The 16,411-nt window shown below is 56.1% G+C and overlaps 1 protein-coding gene across 1 annotated transcript; it reads right to left on the bottom strand.

Annotated features, from left to right (window-relative positions):
* Nucleotides 1-1,465: 1,465 nt before the first annotated feature.
* On the bottom strand, nucleotides 1,466-9,446 carry NEURL3 (neuralized E3 ubiquitin protein ligase 3). The gene is made up of 4 exons (XM_004369420.1): nucleotides 9,419-9,446; nucleotides 4,074-4,559; nucleotides 3,058-3,135; nucleotides 1,466-1,770 (listed from the first exon to the last, which is right to left on the bottom strand). Exons 1-4 carry the CDS (start codon nucleotides 9,444-9,446, stop codon nucleotides 1,466-1,468), a joined length of 897 nt encoding a protein of 298 aa, XP_004369477.1.
* Nucleotides 9,447-16,411: the final 6,965 nt, after the last annotated feature.

The following is a 16,411-nucleotide window of genomic DNA, read 5'->3' as shown; positions in this document are numbered from 1 at the left end:
TGTCCTCCTTCCCTAAGAGATGCCTTTCTCAGGGGAAAAGAGCCGCCATATTTTGAGTGCTTCCTCTAGCTGGAAGTTTCATACTTATTATCCTCACAACTTACCAGCAAAAAGAAAATTATCTTACTTCCACATTACAGATGTAGAAATAGAGGCTCACAGGTGTCACATCACATGCCCAAGCACTCATGGGAAGAGAGAGGATCCCACTCCACAGTAGATCTCTGGCTCCATCAAACCTGATGCCCTGACCCTCCAGCTGGCTATTGGGTAGGCAGGGAGGCTTTCTGTGAAGGTGACTGTCATTACAATTTGGAGAACAAATGGTTTGAAGCCGCCTTCATATAGCCCTCTCCCCCAGGAGATGTCTCCCCACTAGTCACACAGCAGGGAACAACAGCAAAGTAATAGGTGTAGCTTTGCCCCCTGCCACAAACACCTGCTGAGGTAGCCTCTCAGGTCAATTCCACTCTTCAGGAGAAGCCAGAGCCTCCAGGCAGTCCTACAAAGTCAAGGATGGCAGGGCAAAATCTGTTTGGGACGTCAGGACTAGGAGCGTAGGACTGTCCTCTTCACGTGCTCAGCAGAATAAAGTCCAGGAGCCTGCATGCCCAAAGCCCCACCTGTCAGCCAAACAGCATATGTGGAGGACAGGAGGGGATGCCCCCAAGTGCCTGGTGCCTGGCATCCTGACCAGGTCACAGCTCCACCCCCTCCCACTGACTGCAACAAAGGAGACACAGTCATTAGAAAATCTTTCACAAAGATAAACTTGAATCTCCGAGCTATTGGCAAGGGAGTAACCATGACAACAGTACACCCAAGTGTGTTTCATCAGCTTCAGCTGCATCAGCTCACTGGGATCTCACTCACAACCACCCTGTGAGGTAAGCAGGGCAGGTAACTACAGACTCACTTTACAGAGGACTTCTCAGAGGTGACCCAGCTTTCCACATGGGTCTGTAAACATCCCACCCGTACGCGTCCCTGCGTCTGACCCAGGCTCCTCAATACCTCAGGTGTGCGAGGCTTCCAGCGAACACGGCAGATACCTCAACTTCCTCTACTATAAAATGAGGGACCGGGCCACCCCCTCTCTGAACAGAGCTCCTTCTTGGTGACATGCATAGTTGTTAGATTTCCAGCTTTTGTCCTCTGAGCTTATGAGTACCAAGGATTGCTGGGTCTATGGTGGCTGTGCCAGCCAGCCAGCCAGAAGTCTTGGCAAGCCCTGGGCACAAATGAACCTGGAGCTAAGCAGAGGGAACTTAAGCCCCTGGCCCACTACTGAAGCCACTTCCTGGGGCCAGGCACCCCATCAGGAGGATAGTTCTGGATTGGGCACAAAAAGGGGTTCCTTCTTGCTCCACTGGCCCTACCGCAACCATCTGCTGGTGGAGGGGTGAGGGAAACAGCATTGCTCCCCTCGCCTCCCTCTCTCTGCGGGGCTGGTGCTGGCTATCCTTCACGATTCTTCTCCAGAAACAGGGCAGGGCTGCACCCCTCCCTCTGCAGGGGCCAGGCTCAGGGCCAGGTCCAATTTGCCACTCACACTGGAGTTCTTCTTCGCCCAGGAGCCTTCCCCAGACCTCACGGCAGGACGGCCCTGCACTGGCGTCACTGTCTCAATCTGGCAGCGGCACACCGGGCACTTGGCCGTGTCCCTGAAGACCCTCCAGGCACAGCAGCTGCAGAAGTATGTATGGCCGCAGGGGAGAAGGCAGGTGTTGGCAGCGTGGTTGAAACAGATGGCACACTCCTCCTCTTCTGCTCTGGCTGGAAAAAGGAGAGCACAGATCAGGGGCACACGGGGCGAGTGCAGGCAGCCTACTCCTGAGATAACCGCATGACAGAGAACTATGTAGTCGTGTTTTGAAGAATATTCACCTCGTGAGAAAACGCTCACAATGTAGTCAAGTGAGAAAAACTGGATAGAAAACATAATATATATACACATATATCACAAAATTCCAGTTTAGAAAAAAAGGAAAAGAAAACACAAACAATTCCTCATCTAGATGCACGACTGAAAAATACTGGACAGAAAGCCACCCAAGAGGTAACGGTTAACTCTGGGCATGTGGATAAGGGGTTGATTTTCACTTTCTTCTTTATCTTTTAATGTTTAATTTCTTTAAAAAAATATTTTATTGTGTTTTCCATGAAAGTTGACACAGCAAATTAGGTGCCCATTTGACAATTTCTACACAAATTGTTCAGTGACATTAGTTACATTTTTCACAGTATGTCAACATCTCATTAATTGCGTTACGGTCGTTTCATTTCTAGTACTCTAGTTTCCCTCCCCCCCCCCTTTGTCTTCTCATCTCTACTTCAGGGTAATGGTTGACCTTGTGGTCTTATATAAATGGTATTTTAATGGAGCCCCATACTCACAGGTAATTACCTTTATTTTGTGAGCCAATCTGTTATTTTGCTAAAAGGTGACCTCAGGATATAGTTTCTGTTCAAGGTTTAAAGAGTATCTCCAGGCAATAGTCTCAGGGAGTCCTCCAGTCTCAATTCGTCCAGTAAGCTGCACTTTTTAAGAATTTGAGTTCTGTGCTGTGTTTTTTTCCTGTTCTATCCGGGTCTATCTATTGTGGTCCTGATCAGAACAGTCGGTAGTGGTAGCCGGGCACCATCTAGTTCTTCTGGTCTCAGGGTAGATGAGGCCATGGTTCATGTAGACTATTAGTCCTGTAGACAGTTTCTTCTCTGGTAATATTTAATTTATTTCTATTTGGCAAAGCTTTTATAATGAGCGTGGGTTATGCTTTCAAAGCAGGAACAAAATAACATTATCTGGTCATCATGAATGTGCTCTAGTAATGTGAAGTGAGCCAAAGTTCCAGAAAGCAGGGCTGTTAAATTGCTTTTAGGTGTTTAGCAGGCAGGGCCAAGCCTTTTGGCCCAAAGCCCATGAACCTGAGCCATGCTGGAGACCGTCCTGGGAGTCAGAGAGACATTTCCAAGTTCCCAGGGCTCAGCCGCCCCCAGCCCCCTGCCCCAGTGCTAGAGTCCTGGGGAGTCCCTGGTGCTCAGGGAAGTGCTCACCTTCAGGCTCAGGCACAACATCGTCACCGTCACCAAGGAACCAGGGCCTCGTGGTGGGGAACCAGCTGGCCATGGGGTCTGTGGCAGAGAGGAGAAGCTCAGTACCCGGCTTGAGAAAACCCAAGGCTGCCATCCCACCTGACCCCTGGAGCAAGGTGTCCATCTCCTTTCTTTCCTGCATTTCAGGGCTGGAGCTCCTGGCTGATTTTAAGGCCCTGCCCTGGCCATCCCTTCCCTAACTCAACCCAGCAGAGGCCAGAATTCATGAGGCTGTAGATTCTTCCTCCCAAACTGCCCTTCCTTCCGTGCCCTCCTGTGGCCCACTGCCACCGCCTGGGTGGAGATCCTCAGCATTATCCACATCCTCAAACCCGGATGTGGATCCACTCCCCCGAGAAGGCCAGGAATACACAGATGCTTGGGTCCCACTCCGCACCTGCCAAATCAGGCGCTCCAGGTGAGGCTCCAGCAGCTGTGACGATGTTAAACAAAATCCCTGGGTCGGGGGGCTGCCTGTGCAGGTCCACGGACCCCCAGAGCAGAAATGCTAATATTTCTTTTAATGCATGTTCCCTGCTTCTACTGCTCCCCTGAAATCTACTCTCCTCAAGGGTAGCGGGAGGGATGGATCTTATTTCTCCAGTCACTGCCTGGGCGTCTTACCTTCTCCCCACACTTACTATTCCCTTTGCTTACCACACCCTGGGCTCCTAGTGAGCTCCTACTTAGACTGCAAAGGCCCGCACAGATGTTTCTTCCTTTGTGAGATGCTATCAGCCCTTGAACAGATGTTTGGGATGCTGATCTTATTATCATCCATCAGGGACTGGTCTTGTCCATCTGCTGTCCCCAGTACCTGTCTCCATACCTGACCCTGGGCAGGGGCTGGGGGAATAACTAAAGATGAATGAATGAATCAGTGGGTCTTCCCGTAGCCCTGGGATGCGGGGGAGGTGCCACCTGAGCTTCCACCTTCCTCCCGGGGGGTGGTGCCTGGGTACCGCCAGTTGCCTCACCCAGCAGCTCGATGGCCTTGGTGGTCCCGTACACATCCATCACAGCCCAGAGAGGGGCGCCCATGCGCACACCCTTGCGCAGCAGGATCCGGGGGCCCCCGTTGACCTCCGCGAAGAGCTGGCCGCGGCGGTTCACCCAGAAGCAGACCACGTCCCCCGCGAGCGCGCAGCCCTCGGGCAGCATGGCCGCCCACGTGGGGCTCTGCCTCTCCAGGTCAGGGCACACGAAGGGCGGCAGGCTGGGCGCGGGCACGTGGGCGGGGTCCAGGCACGTGAAGCCCACGCGGAGGCCGCCGCACCATTGGTCCTCGTGCCCCAAGACGCGCAGGGCCACGCGCTCGCCGGGCCGCACCGGCCGCTGGCTGAACACGATGCCGTCATGGAACGTGGCGTGCCGCCGCGCCGTGCACCGCCGCGCGTCCAGACGCACCTGCGCGCCCTTGGCCTCCGGGTGGAAGCGAAGTGTCTCGAGCGGATCTTCGGCGCCTGGGGTAGCTGGAACCGGAAGACGTCAGTGCAGGCCGGGAGGGACCCGGACTCGGGCCCACCAGTTCGCCCAAGCCACCTTAGGAGCCCCCAGCTTCCCAGGACCACCTTGACACACTCCCAGCACCCCGGGGCTGCCTCCGCACCCCCTGCTTCCCCCCACCTCCAGCGCACACACCGTCCCCGTCCCCCTTACCACCGCGGTTACCCCGGGGCCACCCAAAACCTGCTTAGAGCCCGTGGGGACCCCGCTTTGCCGGTCCGGAGTCTGAGTTCCTGCCATGACCTCCCTAAGCCTCCGTTTCCCTGTTGCAGGGATGCCGTCAAGATGACAAGGAGCTGATGCCTGTGCCTGCTCCGCCTAGCTCAATAGCCAGTGCTGATTATCACTGTTCAATCCAGCAGATTTGACAACAGTGAACAGAATAGATTTTAGAACAGTAAACATAACATGATCCTGTTTTTGTTAACTGCACGCGGACATACCACACACATACATATTGGTCTCAGTTATCCGGTGCTGCTATAACAGAAACACCACAAGTGAGTGGCTTTAACAAACAGAAATTTATTTTATCATGGTTTAGGAGGCTAGAAGTCTAAATTAAGGGTGCTGGCTCTAGGAGAAGCTCTCTCTCTCTCTTTCTGCTCTCAGGGAAGGTCCTTGTCCCTTTGAGCTTCTGCTACTGGGCGATCTTCCCGATCTTCCCGTGGCATCTCTCTTCCCCATCTCTGCTTGCTTGCTTGTTTCATACCTCAAAAGAGACTGACCCAAGATACACCCTGTGCTAATCCTATCTCGTTAACATAACAAAGACAACCCATTCCCAAATGAGATTATCACCATAAGCCTAGAGGTTAGGATTTACAACACATATTTTTGGGGGACACAGTTCAGTCCATAACAATATCCAATATAATGCATAGAAACAGCCTCAGCGGGGGTGGGCTGATCTATAATTGTGGTCAGCTCTGGAAGATGGGCCAGGTGTTGGTGCTGTGTTTTCCTCTTTGCTTGTCAGACTTTCTAATTTTCCCCAAGGTGAAGCTGCACCACTTGTGAAGGAGAGAAAGGGGCCGACAGCCCCCGACGGGATGCAGGGTGCAGCCTGGCTAGGAGTCAGCCCTTCAGAATTGTGGCTGTGCCCAGGCAAGGCCTGCTGTGGCTCTGAGACCAGGGGATTTCCTGACATGGAAGGCAGGCAGGGAAAGTTCCCTACCAGACACCCCTTCCTCCCACGCCTGCTACCTGGAGGAACAGAGAGTTCCCTGCCCGAGAACTGCCCACAGTGGGTTCCTGGGGCCCTGTCTCCCACCCAGCCCGCCTCCGCTCCTGGCCCTCTCTCTCTGGGTTATTTTATTTTGAAAATAAAAAGAGGTGAACAACCAGAACTTGGGCCAGATCCCAGCCTAGAAGGATACCCCCTAACCCCCGATCTGGTCACCGTCCACTGGCAGCAGCTCTGTGGTCACACTCGGGGGACGAGGAGGGGAGCTTACCCTGGTCAGGCACAAGGGACACTCTTGAGGTCACGGCGAATCTGCCTCTGACCTCCACAAGCCAGGTAAGCCCACCATGGTTTCCTCGCCCCGGGTGTTGGGGACAAGCCCTCACGCTGGCCTGGGGTCCTCTGGACCTGCTGCCACCCTCCCCCCCGTCACCGCCCTGCCCCCACAGAGTCCCAGCGTCCACACTCACCACTCCGTCACCCACGCCCTGGCCCTTGCTGTTCCCCCTTCCTGGAATGCGACCTCTCTCCCAGCTGTCCATGGCTGTCCCTCCCATCAGACAGGCCGGCCAGATCGCTGCTCCCCGAGGCTGGGCCTCAGCAAGGGGAAGTCCCTGAATGAGCACAGATCATGGCCTGGGGCCGTATGGCGGGTGGGGAGCCCTGACAGTAGGCTGGACGATTTGGATTACTGAGCCTTCTGGAGCTGACCTCCACAGAGTGGGCAGGCAGCCGGGGTGCCGATGGGCAAGGTCTCACACCTAGGCCTGGCTCTGATGTGGCCTGGTCGGCTCACTGCCCCTCTGGTCTCTTATCACAAATGGGAATGATGGCCTGTCCAGCCGGGGCCTGGAGTCTGGGGCACCTTCCCCGGGCTTCTGAATGTGAGGGGGTAACTCCCCTCGGACAGGTCTCAGGCTGGGAGGGAGGACAGGTAGGGGGTCTTGGTGTAAGCGGCCAAAACCCGGGAGGGTGGAGGCTGACCCCTCACTTGGCTGGGCCACTGGCCATCCCTGAGGTGGGGACTGGAGAGAAGGCCTGGGGTGGGCTTGGTAAGGGACCCGGGCAGAGGCCCTGACTGCCAGGGAGATGGTCACCGGCATCCGAGCCCCTAGCACTGTCCTGAGCCCTCACTCAGGGCCAGGCCCTCTCCACACCCGCCACCGGTGAGGCAGAAAAGGCCCCCCCTCAGCAGGCTCTGGCTTCATAGCTACTAGAGCTGGGGGTTCAAATGGGGAGGGCAGCCGACCGGGCCCAGGGTAGCCCTGACAGGGAGCCAAAGACCCCCTATCCTCAGCTCCCTGGGCCTAGACGTAACCAACAGGGATGAGCTCCTGTTTGGAGCCGCTGTCCTGCCGCCCCAGCCCCTGCACGGCCACCCCTGGACAGGATGTGGCTGACTCAGGGCAGGTGGGCTGAGGAGTGGGGCAAGGTGAGCTCACTTCCCATCCACTCCCTGGAGGAAAGCAGGGAACTTACTGGCCAGGAGGCAGTCCAGAGAGGACATGGCTGCCTGAGTCCCTCAGTAGGGCGGGGAGGCTCTGGGGACCCCAGGATGCAGGCCTTGCCCTGCACAGGACGGTCTGCAAATCTCGCCACATCCCTGCCTCAGGAGCCTTCCAGAGGCACATCGGAGTCATGTTCCCATCATCATCACAGTTAGAGGGGGGCCAGTGAAGCCAAAGGGACACAGCCGGCTGCACAGACCACTGGGGGGCCAGCGGACATGAGCGCCCTTCTCCCAGCTGTACTCCTGGGCCCCCTCACTGCCTTGGGCAGCCCCTCAGCAACTGCCTGAGTGTGGCCCTTGTGAGGCGCCACCGGGCCTCAGTCTCCCCACGCGCACTCTCTGTGTGGTGGTGCCGTTCCCTGTGCAGGGCCAAGGGTGAGGGGGGTGGACCTGCCTGGCCCTGCCGTTCTGGCTGCGTGTCTGCAGGCTGGCACCCACCCACAGGGCACACTCCTGCACAGGGCTCAGCTGCCAGGTTTGGAGGTGGGTCACAGTGGGCCTGAGAGGTATGGGTGTCCCCCGAGACCCTCTGCTCCACTTGTCCCCTCCAGGAGCCCACAGGGCTGCAGGGAGACCTCCCATCCACCAACCCGGGCAACATGGTTACACCCGCTCCTGGGGTGGGGGGTAGCGGAGGTGGGCACAGGCCGAGTCTGGCTGTCTGAGTAGGCCTGTCCGTCCACAGCTGCCTGGGGTGTCGTGGAGTTCAAAGCACCCTCACACCCACCTTCTCACCCACCCCCAGAGGTGGCCATTCTTAGGATAAGCCCCGTTTTCAGGCAGGGCCCTGAGACGCAGAGAAGCAGGGTGACGTTCCCACCCACCCATCCTGCCCCCTGAGCTCCCCAGGCTGTAGGGACGGGACCCTGTGCCAGGCTTGCCAACAAGGACCCACCCCGGTGGCTGGGGAGCTCAAGAACCACGGCTCATGGCCTTTGGGATGTCTCCACCCCTGGACAGGTGGACTCACACCAGAGAATCACAGGTCTTGGAATCACAGGGACAGAAGGTCAGCGAGCGCCTCCCTAGGGCTTCATCATCCTCATTGCACCCTGCCAGCCATCAAGTCTCTCCAGCTGCAGGCACCCACTGAGCACCTTTCAGTCGTCCCCCTGACTCTGCGGGAAAGCACTCAGTGGGGCAGCAGCTTGGAGAGGCTGTGCAAGTCAGCCAAGATCCAAAGTGGGGGCGCCACAGCCTGGCTTCTCGCCCCACATTCCTACACCATCTCCTTTACGGCAATGTCATTGCCCCCCCTGGAATCCAAACACGGTTGCTGGGCAGCAGCGGCTTTGCTTCCCATCCCTGCTGCTTTGGATGCAGCCACTCAGGTGTGTGAGCTTTCAGAGGCAGGGTCCAGCGATGCACAGCCCTGAGCTCTGGTGATCAAAGGCAGAGTTCCCCATCTCCTGCCCAGCACGGCCGTCCCACTAAGGGAGCGCTGTACCCTCATGTGGCGCTTGCAGAGAACCTTCGCACCAGGAGACTCTTTGGATTGGCGCATTCTGGCCGCCCTATAAGCTGGCAGCATGGGTTGCATTGTCCCCAGCCTATGGATGAGGAAACTGAGGCCTGGGGGAAAGGTGCCTCACCCGAGTCCCACAGCTAGACCCTGACAGAGCTGGGACCCTGGCCCTTGTCTTCCCCCAGGCCCCTTAAATTCTACCCTGCTGCCCACTGCCACAGCAAGGGGCCCGGGTAGCACAAACGGTTTGTGCATCGGCTGCTAGTCACAAGGTTGAATCCACCCAACAGCACCACGGAAGAAAGGCCTGGCGATCTACTGCCATAAGGTCGCAGCCATTGAAACCACGTAAGTCGAATCCTCAGGTTTTGGTTCCCCACCACAGCCACTCTAGTCTCCGTGTAACTGGATCTGAGAGGCAGGTGAGTTATGCAGAGTCAGCCCATCCTTGCAGGGACCCTAGATCTGAGTCACACAGCCTCTGCTTGGATTCTTGCAGTGACAGGAAGACTGCTACCTCAGAGCCAGAAGCTCTTTCTGAGCAATGTTTACATATCGGGTTGGGGACCACACCTCTGCCTCCTGAGATTGCTGCCCTGGCAGTGACACAAAGCCCCTTCCACCCCTGGCATCCCCAGTCCAGGGCTCCACTTACCAGCCTCACAGCAGAGCTGGGCCCCCATCAGCCTGGCGTCCTGGAGCACAGGTCTCCGAGTCAGGAGGGAAGTTATCTGGAGGGTGCCAGTGGACAGATTTCCAAAGGCTCTGCAGGTCCTCTTGTTATGGGCCAGGGATTGTGTTCCAGGGTTGATGATTAATTAAATGTCGCTGTCACGGGTTGCAATCAGGGATTTACCCGGTGGTTTCTCTTGGCTCAGGGCAGAGAGCTGGCGGGCCCGGTGGGGTGGGAGGGAGGTGACCTGGGTATGACTCCAGACCCATCTTTCTCAGCCCGGCTGGGCATTGTGACTGCCTGCTGCACTTTAAAAGTACCTGTGCCCAGGCTCTGCCACCGCCCCGCGCGACTCTGATTCCATGGGCGGTGGGGGTGGGGTGGGGGGGCGCATCAGTATTTTTTAAAAAATTACCCCGGATCATTCTAATGTGCAGCCAGGCTGGAGACTCACTGCTGCTGGCCCTGGCACCCAGAAGATGCTCAATCAATGCAGCTGAAGTGAGTCGAATGGCATTCGCTGCCTCCCAGGACCCAGGAGGTCGTGCCTGCCCTGTGCCTCCTGCAGAGAGGCTAAGCAGACAGAAGGGAGAGTATGTCCCTGTGACTGCTCCCTGGCCTTGCTGGTGCCGGAATTCACTTTCCAGCCGTGGGGGTGGTTGTGCCATCGAGCTGATTCTGACTCATGGCGACCCTATAGGACAGAGTAGAACTGCCCCATAGGGCTTCCCTAGGTTGCAATCTTCACAGGGAGCAGATCGCCAGGTCTTTTCTCCTGCGGAGCCACTGGTGGGTTCGAACTGCTGACCTTTCTGTTAGCAGCGAGTGCTTACCCGTTGCACCACCAGGGCTCCTTCCACTTTCCAGAATCCTCTACGAAATGCACACACCCCTGCAGGGGGTCCCCACAAAGGCCTGGCTCCCAGTATGTTAGCTGGGATGAAGAAGTCAGAGGTTTCTGCCCCTCCATTTCCATTGGGGAAACTGAGGTTCCTTGAGGGAAAGTGGCTTGCTCTGACCTGGTGCTTCTCAAACCGCAAAGGGCACACGAGCCACCTGGGGAGCTTGTGAAGGAGCAGACAGGCTCAGAAGGTCTGGGCTGTGCCTGCAACTCTGCTGAGCCATGAAGCCACCTTAGGTCGCAAGGCCCTGGGTTGGTGTGGAGACTTGTGAGGACTCTGGCCCTTGAACTCCAGGCCGAGCCCTTCCCAAGACCTTGGACCGGGGACACAGTCAGCAAAGGCTATGGACTCAGCTAAAAGGGAAAGATATCCCCAACACATGTTCTTTGGGGATCTGGGAATGATGGTGCTGTTGACTGAGCTGGAGAGGTTGGCTGGGGTGAGAGAGGATACCCATTGCCATCGAGTCGATTCTGGCTCATAGAGACCCTATAGGACAGAGTAGAACTGTCCCACAGGGTTTCCAAGGGGCACCTGGTGGATTTGAACTGCCACACTTTGTGCTAGCAGCTGAGCTCTTAACCACTGCACCACCAGGGCTCTGAGAGAGAACAGGGAGCTTGGAAGCCCAGGTTTGCCCCATAGGTTACCCTGGGCAGCTCTTGTGCCCCCCTGGGTCCTGGTGTCCCCATGTGTAAAACAGAAAGCTAAGATCTGCTGGTGTGTGGTCTCTTCCAGCCCCGACATGCATGGCTTTGGTCTTGGGGAGGGGAAGGCAATGGCAAACTGGCCCCGGGTGACTTCCAAAGACGTTGCTGCCACGCTGAACCTTCTCTCACACACCACACCCCCGCTGGCTCCCCTGGCTTCTCCGCTGGAAGCCGTCTTCCAAATGCCGAGGCAAACTGGTGAGGAGTCAAGGTCAGGGTGAATGCAAGGTTGAGGGTTCCAGCTGGCCCAGTCCGAGGCGAGGGCCCCCCAGGTTTGCGGTCCTGGCTGGCTCAGCCTGAAGGGTCTCGGGTGCGGGGTCCCCTATTGTGCCTCAGGCCCTCAGGCACCCCTGGTCCCTGGGTGTGCTAAGGCCTTCCTTGGACACAGACCCTCATGCTCCCTCCTCCCCTGCCCTGGCTTTCTCTTCAGCGCTGACTGCCCCGGGAGGTTGTCTAAAGAGCTGGAGCCACGAGCGCCTTGTTGATATAAGAGACGCGGGATGGAATCTTATCAGGGAAACCAAGTCTGGAGCCTCAGCCTGTCTGGAAAATTACTGGGCAATCCGTGGACATCAGACTGCCCCGTGCCAGCAGACTGGTGCAGTGGGGTCCCGTCTGCAGGACCTCAGTGAGGGTAAGCACCCTGAGGAACCAGAATCCTGTCTCAGGCCCAACATATAGGGGAGGAGGGCACCCAGCTAGCCCCCATCACACATTCCCACGTTTATTTACTTAACAAACACATATCAACTTGATGGAGCCCTGGTGGCGCAGTGATTAAGAGCTTGGCTACTAACCAAAAGGTCAGCAGTTCAAATCCACCAGCCCCTCCATGGAAACCCTATGGAGCAGTTCTGCTCTGTCCTACAAGGTCGCTGTGAGTCAGAATCAACTTGACAGCAATCGACGGCACACACCAACAACACCGTTCTAAGTCCACGACTGTATTAGCTCGCTAATCCTCACGGCACCTCCTTGAGAACGTTCTATTTCCAGTAAAGAAAGCGAGGCGCAAACAGGTTAAGCAACTTGTTCTCAATCACAAGCAGTAAGCGACAGAACCAGGTCCGGCTCCAGAGCCCCGCCCTAACCACCACGCTACGCCCCCTCCATGCCTCCTCACTTTGCACCCTCGTAAGCATTTGTGACTATTTAATACCTTCCCCACGACTGTGCTGATATACAGTGGGAGCTTTCAGATATTTGCTGACTTGTTGTCTGAATGTGAGGTGAAGGGTGCCCCACAATGGGGACAGCACCCTCCTCTTCCCTCCAGTGCCTGGGAAGTCATTGTAGAGGCTTGTTCCCAGAAGAGAGTTACTGGCCCATTGAGACCAGGGCTGCTTCCGGACAGTGATTGGGGCGGCCCCTGCTGGCTGTTTTCAGTACTGCAGGATGGACTGAGCCCTGTGAACCGTCAAGGGTAGAGGGTGGGCCGGGAAGGTCGGTACCCCTAAGGGGGAGATGGGAGAGGAGGGGTTGAGGCTTCCGAGGTCTCCCCCCCCCTCCCCCCACCCCGCAGCTCATCATACTCCCACCCTCCGCAGGGTCTGTTTGTCGCCACATCGGACCCCTCGTTGGCCGCCAACCATCAGTTTTCCCAGTGCCCCATCATTACAAAGTGCTTCCACGCGGGTCACCTCGTAAGATGCCGCAGGAATCCGAGAGGGGACAGGACAATAGTTTCCATCCCCGTCCTACAGACGAGGAAGCCAAGGGCTTGCCCCGGGTTCATGCCAGCCTGCAAATCCCGGTAGGAAGCCAGCCCAACTGGACATTGTTACGCAGCCCAGCCCTTTGTGGTCTCCTACCATCGAGGACCTGGGACCCCGACCATATTACACTTGTCTGTGCTCACCCGCTCACCACCAGGCTGGGATCCCAGAGGACAGTCAGGGCCATGCACACCGCAGGGGGTCAGCAAGGATTTGTCAGCGCCCAGAGTGCCGTGCAGCCATTTCTTCCAAAGCTATGTAGAGCGTACCTAATGCCCCAGCAATTCCGCTCCTAGGTGAATGCCCAGCATACACTAGTCCTGGTGCACAAATGTTCACAACAGCCTCAAACTAGAAACCACCCAAATGTCTACTGGGCTGGACGCTGCCATGCACTGCTCAGATCCCCCTCAGGAATGAAGGACTTATTCACCCACCAGCTGGAGTGCTGCCCTCACCTGTCAGCCTGCCTCGCGACCGCCTCACCCAAAGCTATGCCCTAGTGGAGGCAGCCTGCGTCAGTGACCTGTTCACCGGGGGGAGAAAGGCCTGGCCCCTGGCCCCAGCTCAGGACAGCACCAGGGGACCATCGGGTCCAGCTGAGGCTTTTGTTGCAACTGCATCCCGGTTCAGCTCTCCCTCTCTCTCGTCCGGGTTCCTTCCCTTCCCTAGGAGTTGGTCCTGAGATTGCTCCCTAATAAACACCCTGCTCGATAAGCTGGGTCTCAGAGGCCGCTCCCCGGGGAACCCAGCCTCCCACATCCATCCTCAGAGAATGGAAAAATAAACGGTCACATATTCACACCATGGAATACTCGTGGCCATGCAAATTAACCAATTACTGTTACCCACACCACCGCGGATGAACCTCACGGATGTGCTGCTGCGCTCAGAGAAGCAGGATAACAGAGAGCCCCCACTGCCCGCTTCCATTAGTGAAGTTCGAAAACAGGCAAGACTCTGGGAGCTAGTGACTGAGAGGGGGTGCAAGGGGCCCCCAGGTGCTGGAAACGTCTCACATCTTGATCTGGGTGGTGGTTATGCAGGTGCATATACAGATATGAAAAAATCCAGCCAGTAGGACTCTCAAGATCTATGTACGTTATACCTTAGTAAAAAGATAAATAAAAAATTAACGGTGGTTATATATTGGCTATATATTGTGATATGCAGATGACACAATCTTGCTTGCTGGAAGTGAAGAGGACCTGAAGCACTTATTGATGAAGATCAAGGACTACAGCCTTCAGTATGGATTACACCTCAACATAAAGAAAACAAAAATCCTCACAACTGGACCAATAAGCAATATTATGATAAATGGAGAAAAGATTGAAGTTGTCAAGGATTTCATTTACTTGGATCCACAATCAATGCCCATGGAAGCAGCAGTCAAGAAATCAAACCGTGTATTGCACTGGGCAAATCTGCTACAAAAGGTCTCTTTTTAAAAGTATTAAAAAGCAAAGGTGTCACTTTAAAAAAGTGTTAAAAAGCAAAGATGTCACTTTGAGGACTAAGGTGCGCCTGACTCAAGCCATGGTATTTTAAATAGCCTCATATGCATGAGAAAGCTGGACAACGAATAAGAAAGATCGAAGAAGAATTGATGCCTTTGAATTAAGGTGTGTTGGAGAAGAATACTGAATATACCAGGGACTGCCAGAAGAATAAACAAATCTGTCTTGGAAGAAGTACAGCCAGAATGCTTCTTAGAAACAAGGATGGTGAGACTTCGTCTCACATACTTTGGATGTTATCAGCAGGGACCAGTCCCTGGAGAAGGACATCATACTTGGTAAAGTAGAGGGTCAGCGAAAAAGAGGAAGACCCTCAACGAAATGGATTGACACAGTAGCTGCAACAATGGGCTCAAACATAGCAAGGATTGTGAGGATGGCACAGGACCAGGCAGTGTTTCGTTCTGTTGTACGTAGGGTCACTATGAGCCTGACCGATTCAACAGCAGTGGGTTTGGGTTTATATATTGGCTAAGGGAGCCCAGGTGGTGCAGTGGTTAAGCGCACGGCTGCTAACCAAAAGGTCAGCGTTGGAACCCACCAGCCACTCCTCAGGAGAAAGATGTGGCAGTCTGCTTCTGTAAAGATTACAGCCTAGGAAATCCTATGGGGCAATTCTACTCTGTCCTATAGGGTCGCTATGAGTCGGAACCAACTAGACAGCAGCGGGTTTGTTTTTTTCGGTATATGTTGGCTAAATTCTCTCCTGGCCCTAAAACTGATTCTGAAGGGAGCTGATGGGTAAGGAATGGAAGCCAGAGAGCTTGGCCAGCACTGCCGCCTGGTGGAGAGAAGCGGAACTGACTCCAGGCCACCCAGCGCTGCGCCCGCATCCTCTGACACTTGATCTCGGCCACCCACTCCTCCTGCCCCACGAAGCCCCGTTAACAACTCTGGGGCCCATCTAGGTCAATAGCTAGACAATCAACCTGAGCCGCGAGGCTAGAGGGCAGGAGAGGGAGGCTGGGATCTGTCAGCAAAGTAGCCAGCCACTAGTTATGTCTGACTCCAGTGTCCTGGGCCCTGCTGGCCCTGCCCCACCAGCACTAGAGTGCCCGCCAAGAAAGGGAGACAGGAGGGTTCAGGGACCTGAGTGTGGAGCCTGCGGGGCGAGGGGCACTGCTGGGGGCCCTAGTGCAGCTGCTCCGAGTAAGAGAAAGGTGAACGGGCACCTGTCCCTCTCCTCTTGGGTTTTGGAGCCTGTGGGGGAGGGGGGAGCATGCACGCACTTGTGTGTGTGTGTGTGCATGTGTGCACGTATGTGTGTGCTTGTGTGTGCGTGCGTGTGTGCGCGTGTGTGCATGCGTGTGTGCGCGCGTGTGCGCGTGCAGTGTGCATTTGCGTGTGCACGTGTGTGCGTGTGTGCGCACGTGTGCGCGCGCGTGTGTGCGCGCGTGTGTGTGCGCATGCCCACGTGCACGTGTGCACCTGCATGCCCTTGAAGGCCCCAGAGCGCCCCCACAAGGCTCCCATCACTCCTATCTGCATCCCACCTGTCACTCCGTTGAGAAACCTGGACTTCGCACCGCATCCTCCCCTCACCCAAGAGGCCAGTTCCAAGCTCGCGGGTGTTCTGCTAGTCTGAGGACACAGCCAGCCTCAGGAAGGCAGGCGTAGGTGGGCTGGGTGCTGTGCAAGGAAGAAATTGCAAGTGATCCTACAGACCCCCAAGACGTAGGACACACCGTGCCGGTACCCACACCTCCTGATAACCATGTGGCAAGATGCCCTGACAAGGGCTCCTGACACAAAGTGACACAGACGCCACCTGCCCTCGTGGCTGAGAAGCAAGGATGCAGGTCCCTGAACATGCCTCGGCCCTCACACCCTCCTTCCCTGGCCACAAGGCCTCCTAGACCGAGTGTGCTCTCGGTGAGCTCGGGGGGTCTGGCTTCTGTAAGCAGACAGGGAATGTCACCCAGAGCCCTCTCCCTGCCCTGAGGGCGTGCCCCAGAACCAACAATTCTCTCTGTTGACTGATCATCCAAGGAGTCAGAACGCAGAGTCCACAGTCCACGTTTCCTCCTCAGTCCAGATGGAGCCACGTGTGTCACAGGACAAAGCCAGGCCCAGTGTCCTGGCCTGAGCCTCGTGAGGCCAGAGAGGCGGTCAGGACAGCCCGGCAGGG

Source organism: Trichechus manatus, unplaced genomic scaffold (assembly GCF_000243295.1).
Source record: "Trichechus manatus latirostris isolate Lorelei unplaced genomic scaffold, TriManLat1.0 scaffold00004, whole genome shotgun sequence".
Lineage (NCBI taxonomy): Eukaryota > Metazoa > Chordata > Mammalia > Sirenia > Trichechidae > Trichechus > Trichechus manatus.
The sequence above is the reverse complement of the archived record's forward strand: the minus strand, read 5'-3'. Positions and strand labels throughout refer to the sequence as shown.

Bases quoted from the DNA above. Each gene is read 5' to 3' on its own strand.
- NEURL3 (XM_004369420.1), bottom strand. From the start codon at position 9,446: ATGGGGGCCCAGCTCTGCTGTGAGGCTG. The intron at 4,560-9,418 runs GTAAGTGGAGCC...CAGCTACCCCAG, and splicing joins CCAGCTCTGCTGTGAGGCTG to GCGCCGAAGATCCGCTCGAG. The intron at 1,771-3,057 runs GTGAGCACTTCC...TTCCAGCCAGAG, and splicing joins TGTTGTGCCTGAGCCTGAAG to CAGAAGAGGAGGAGTGTGCC.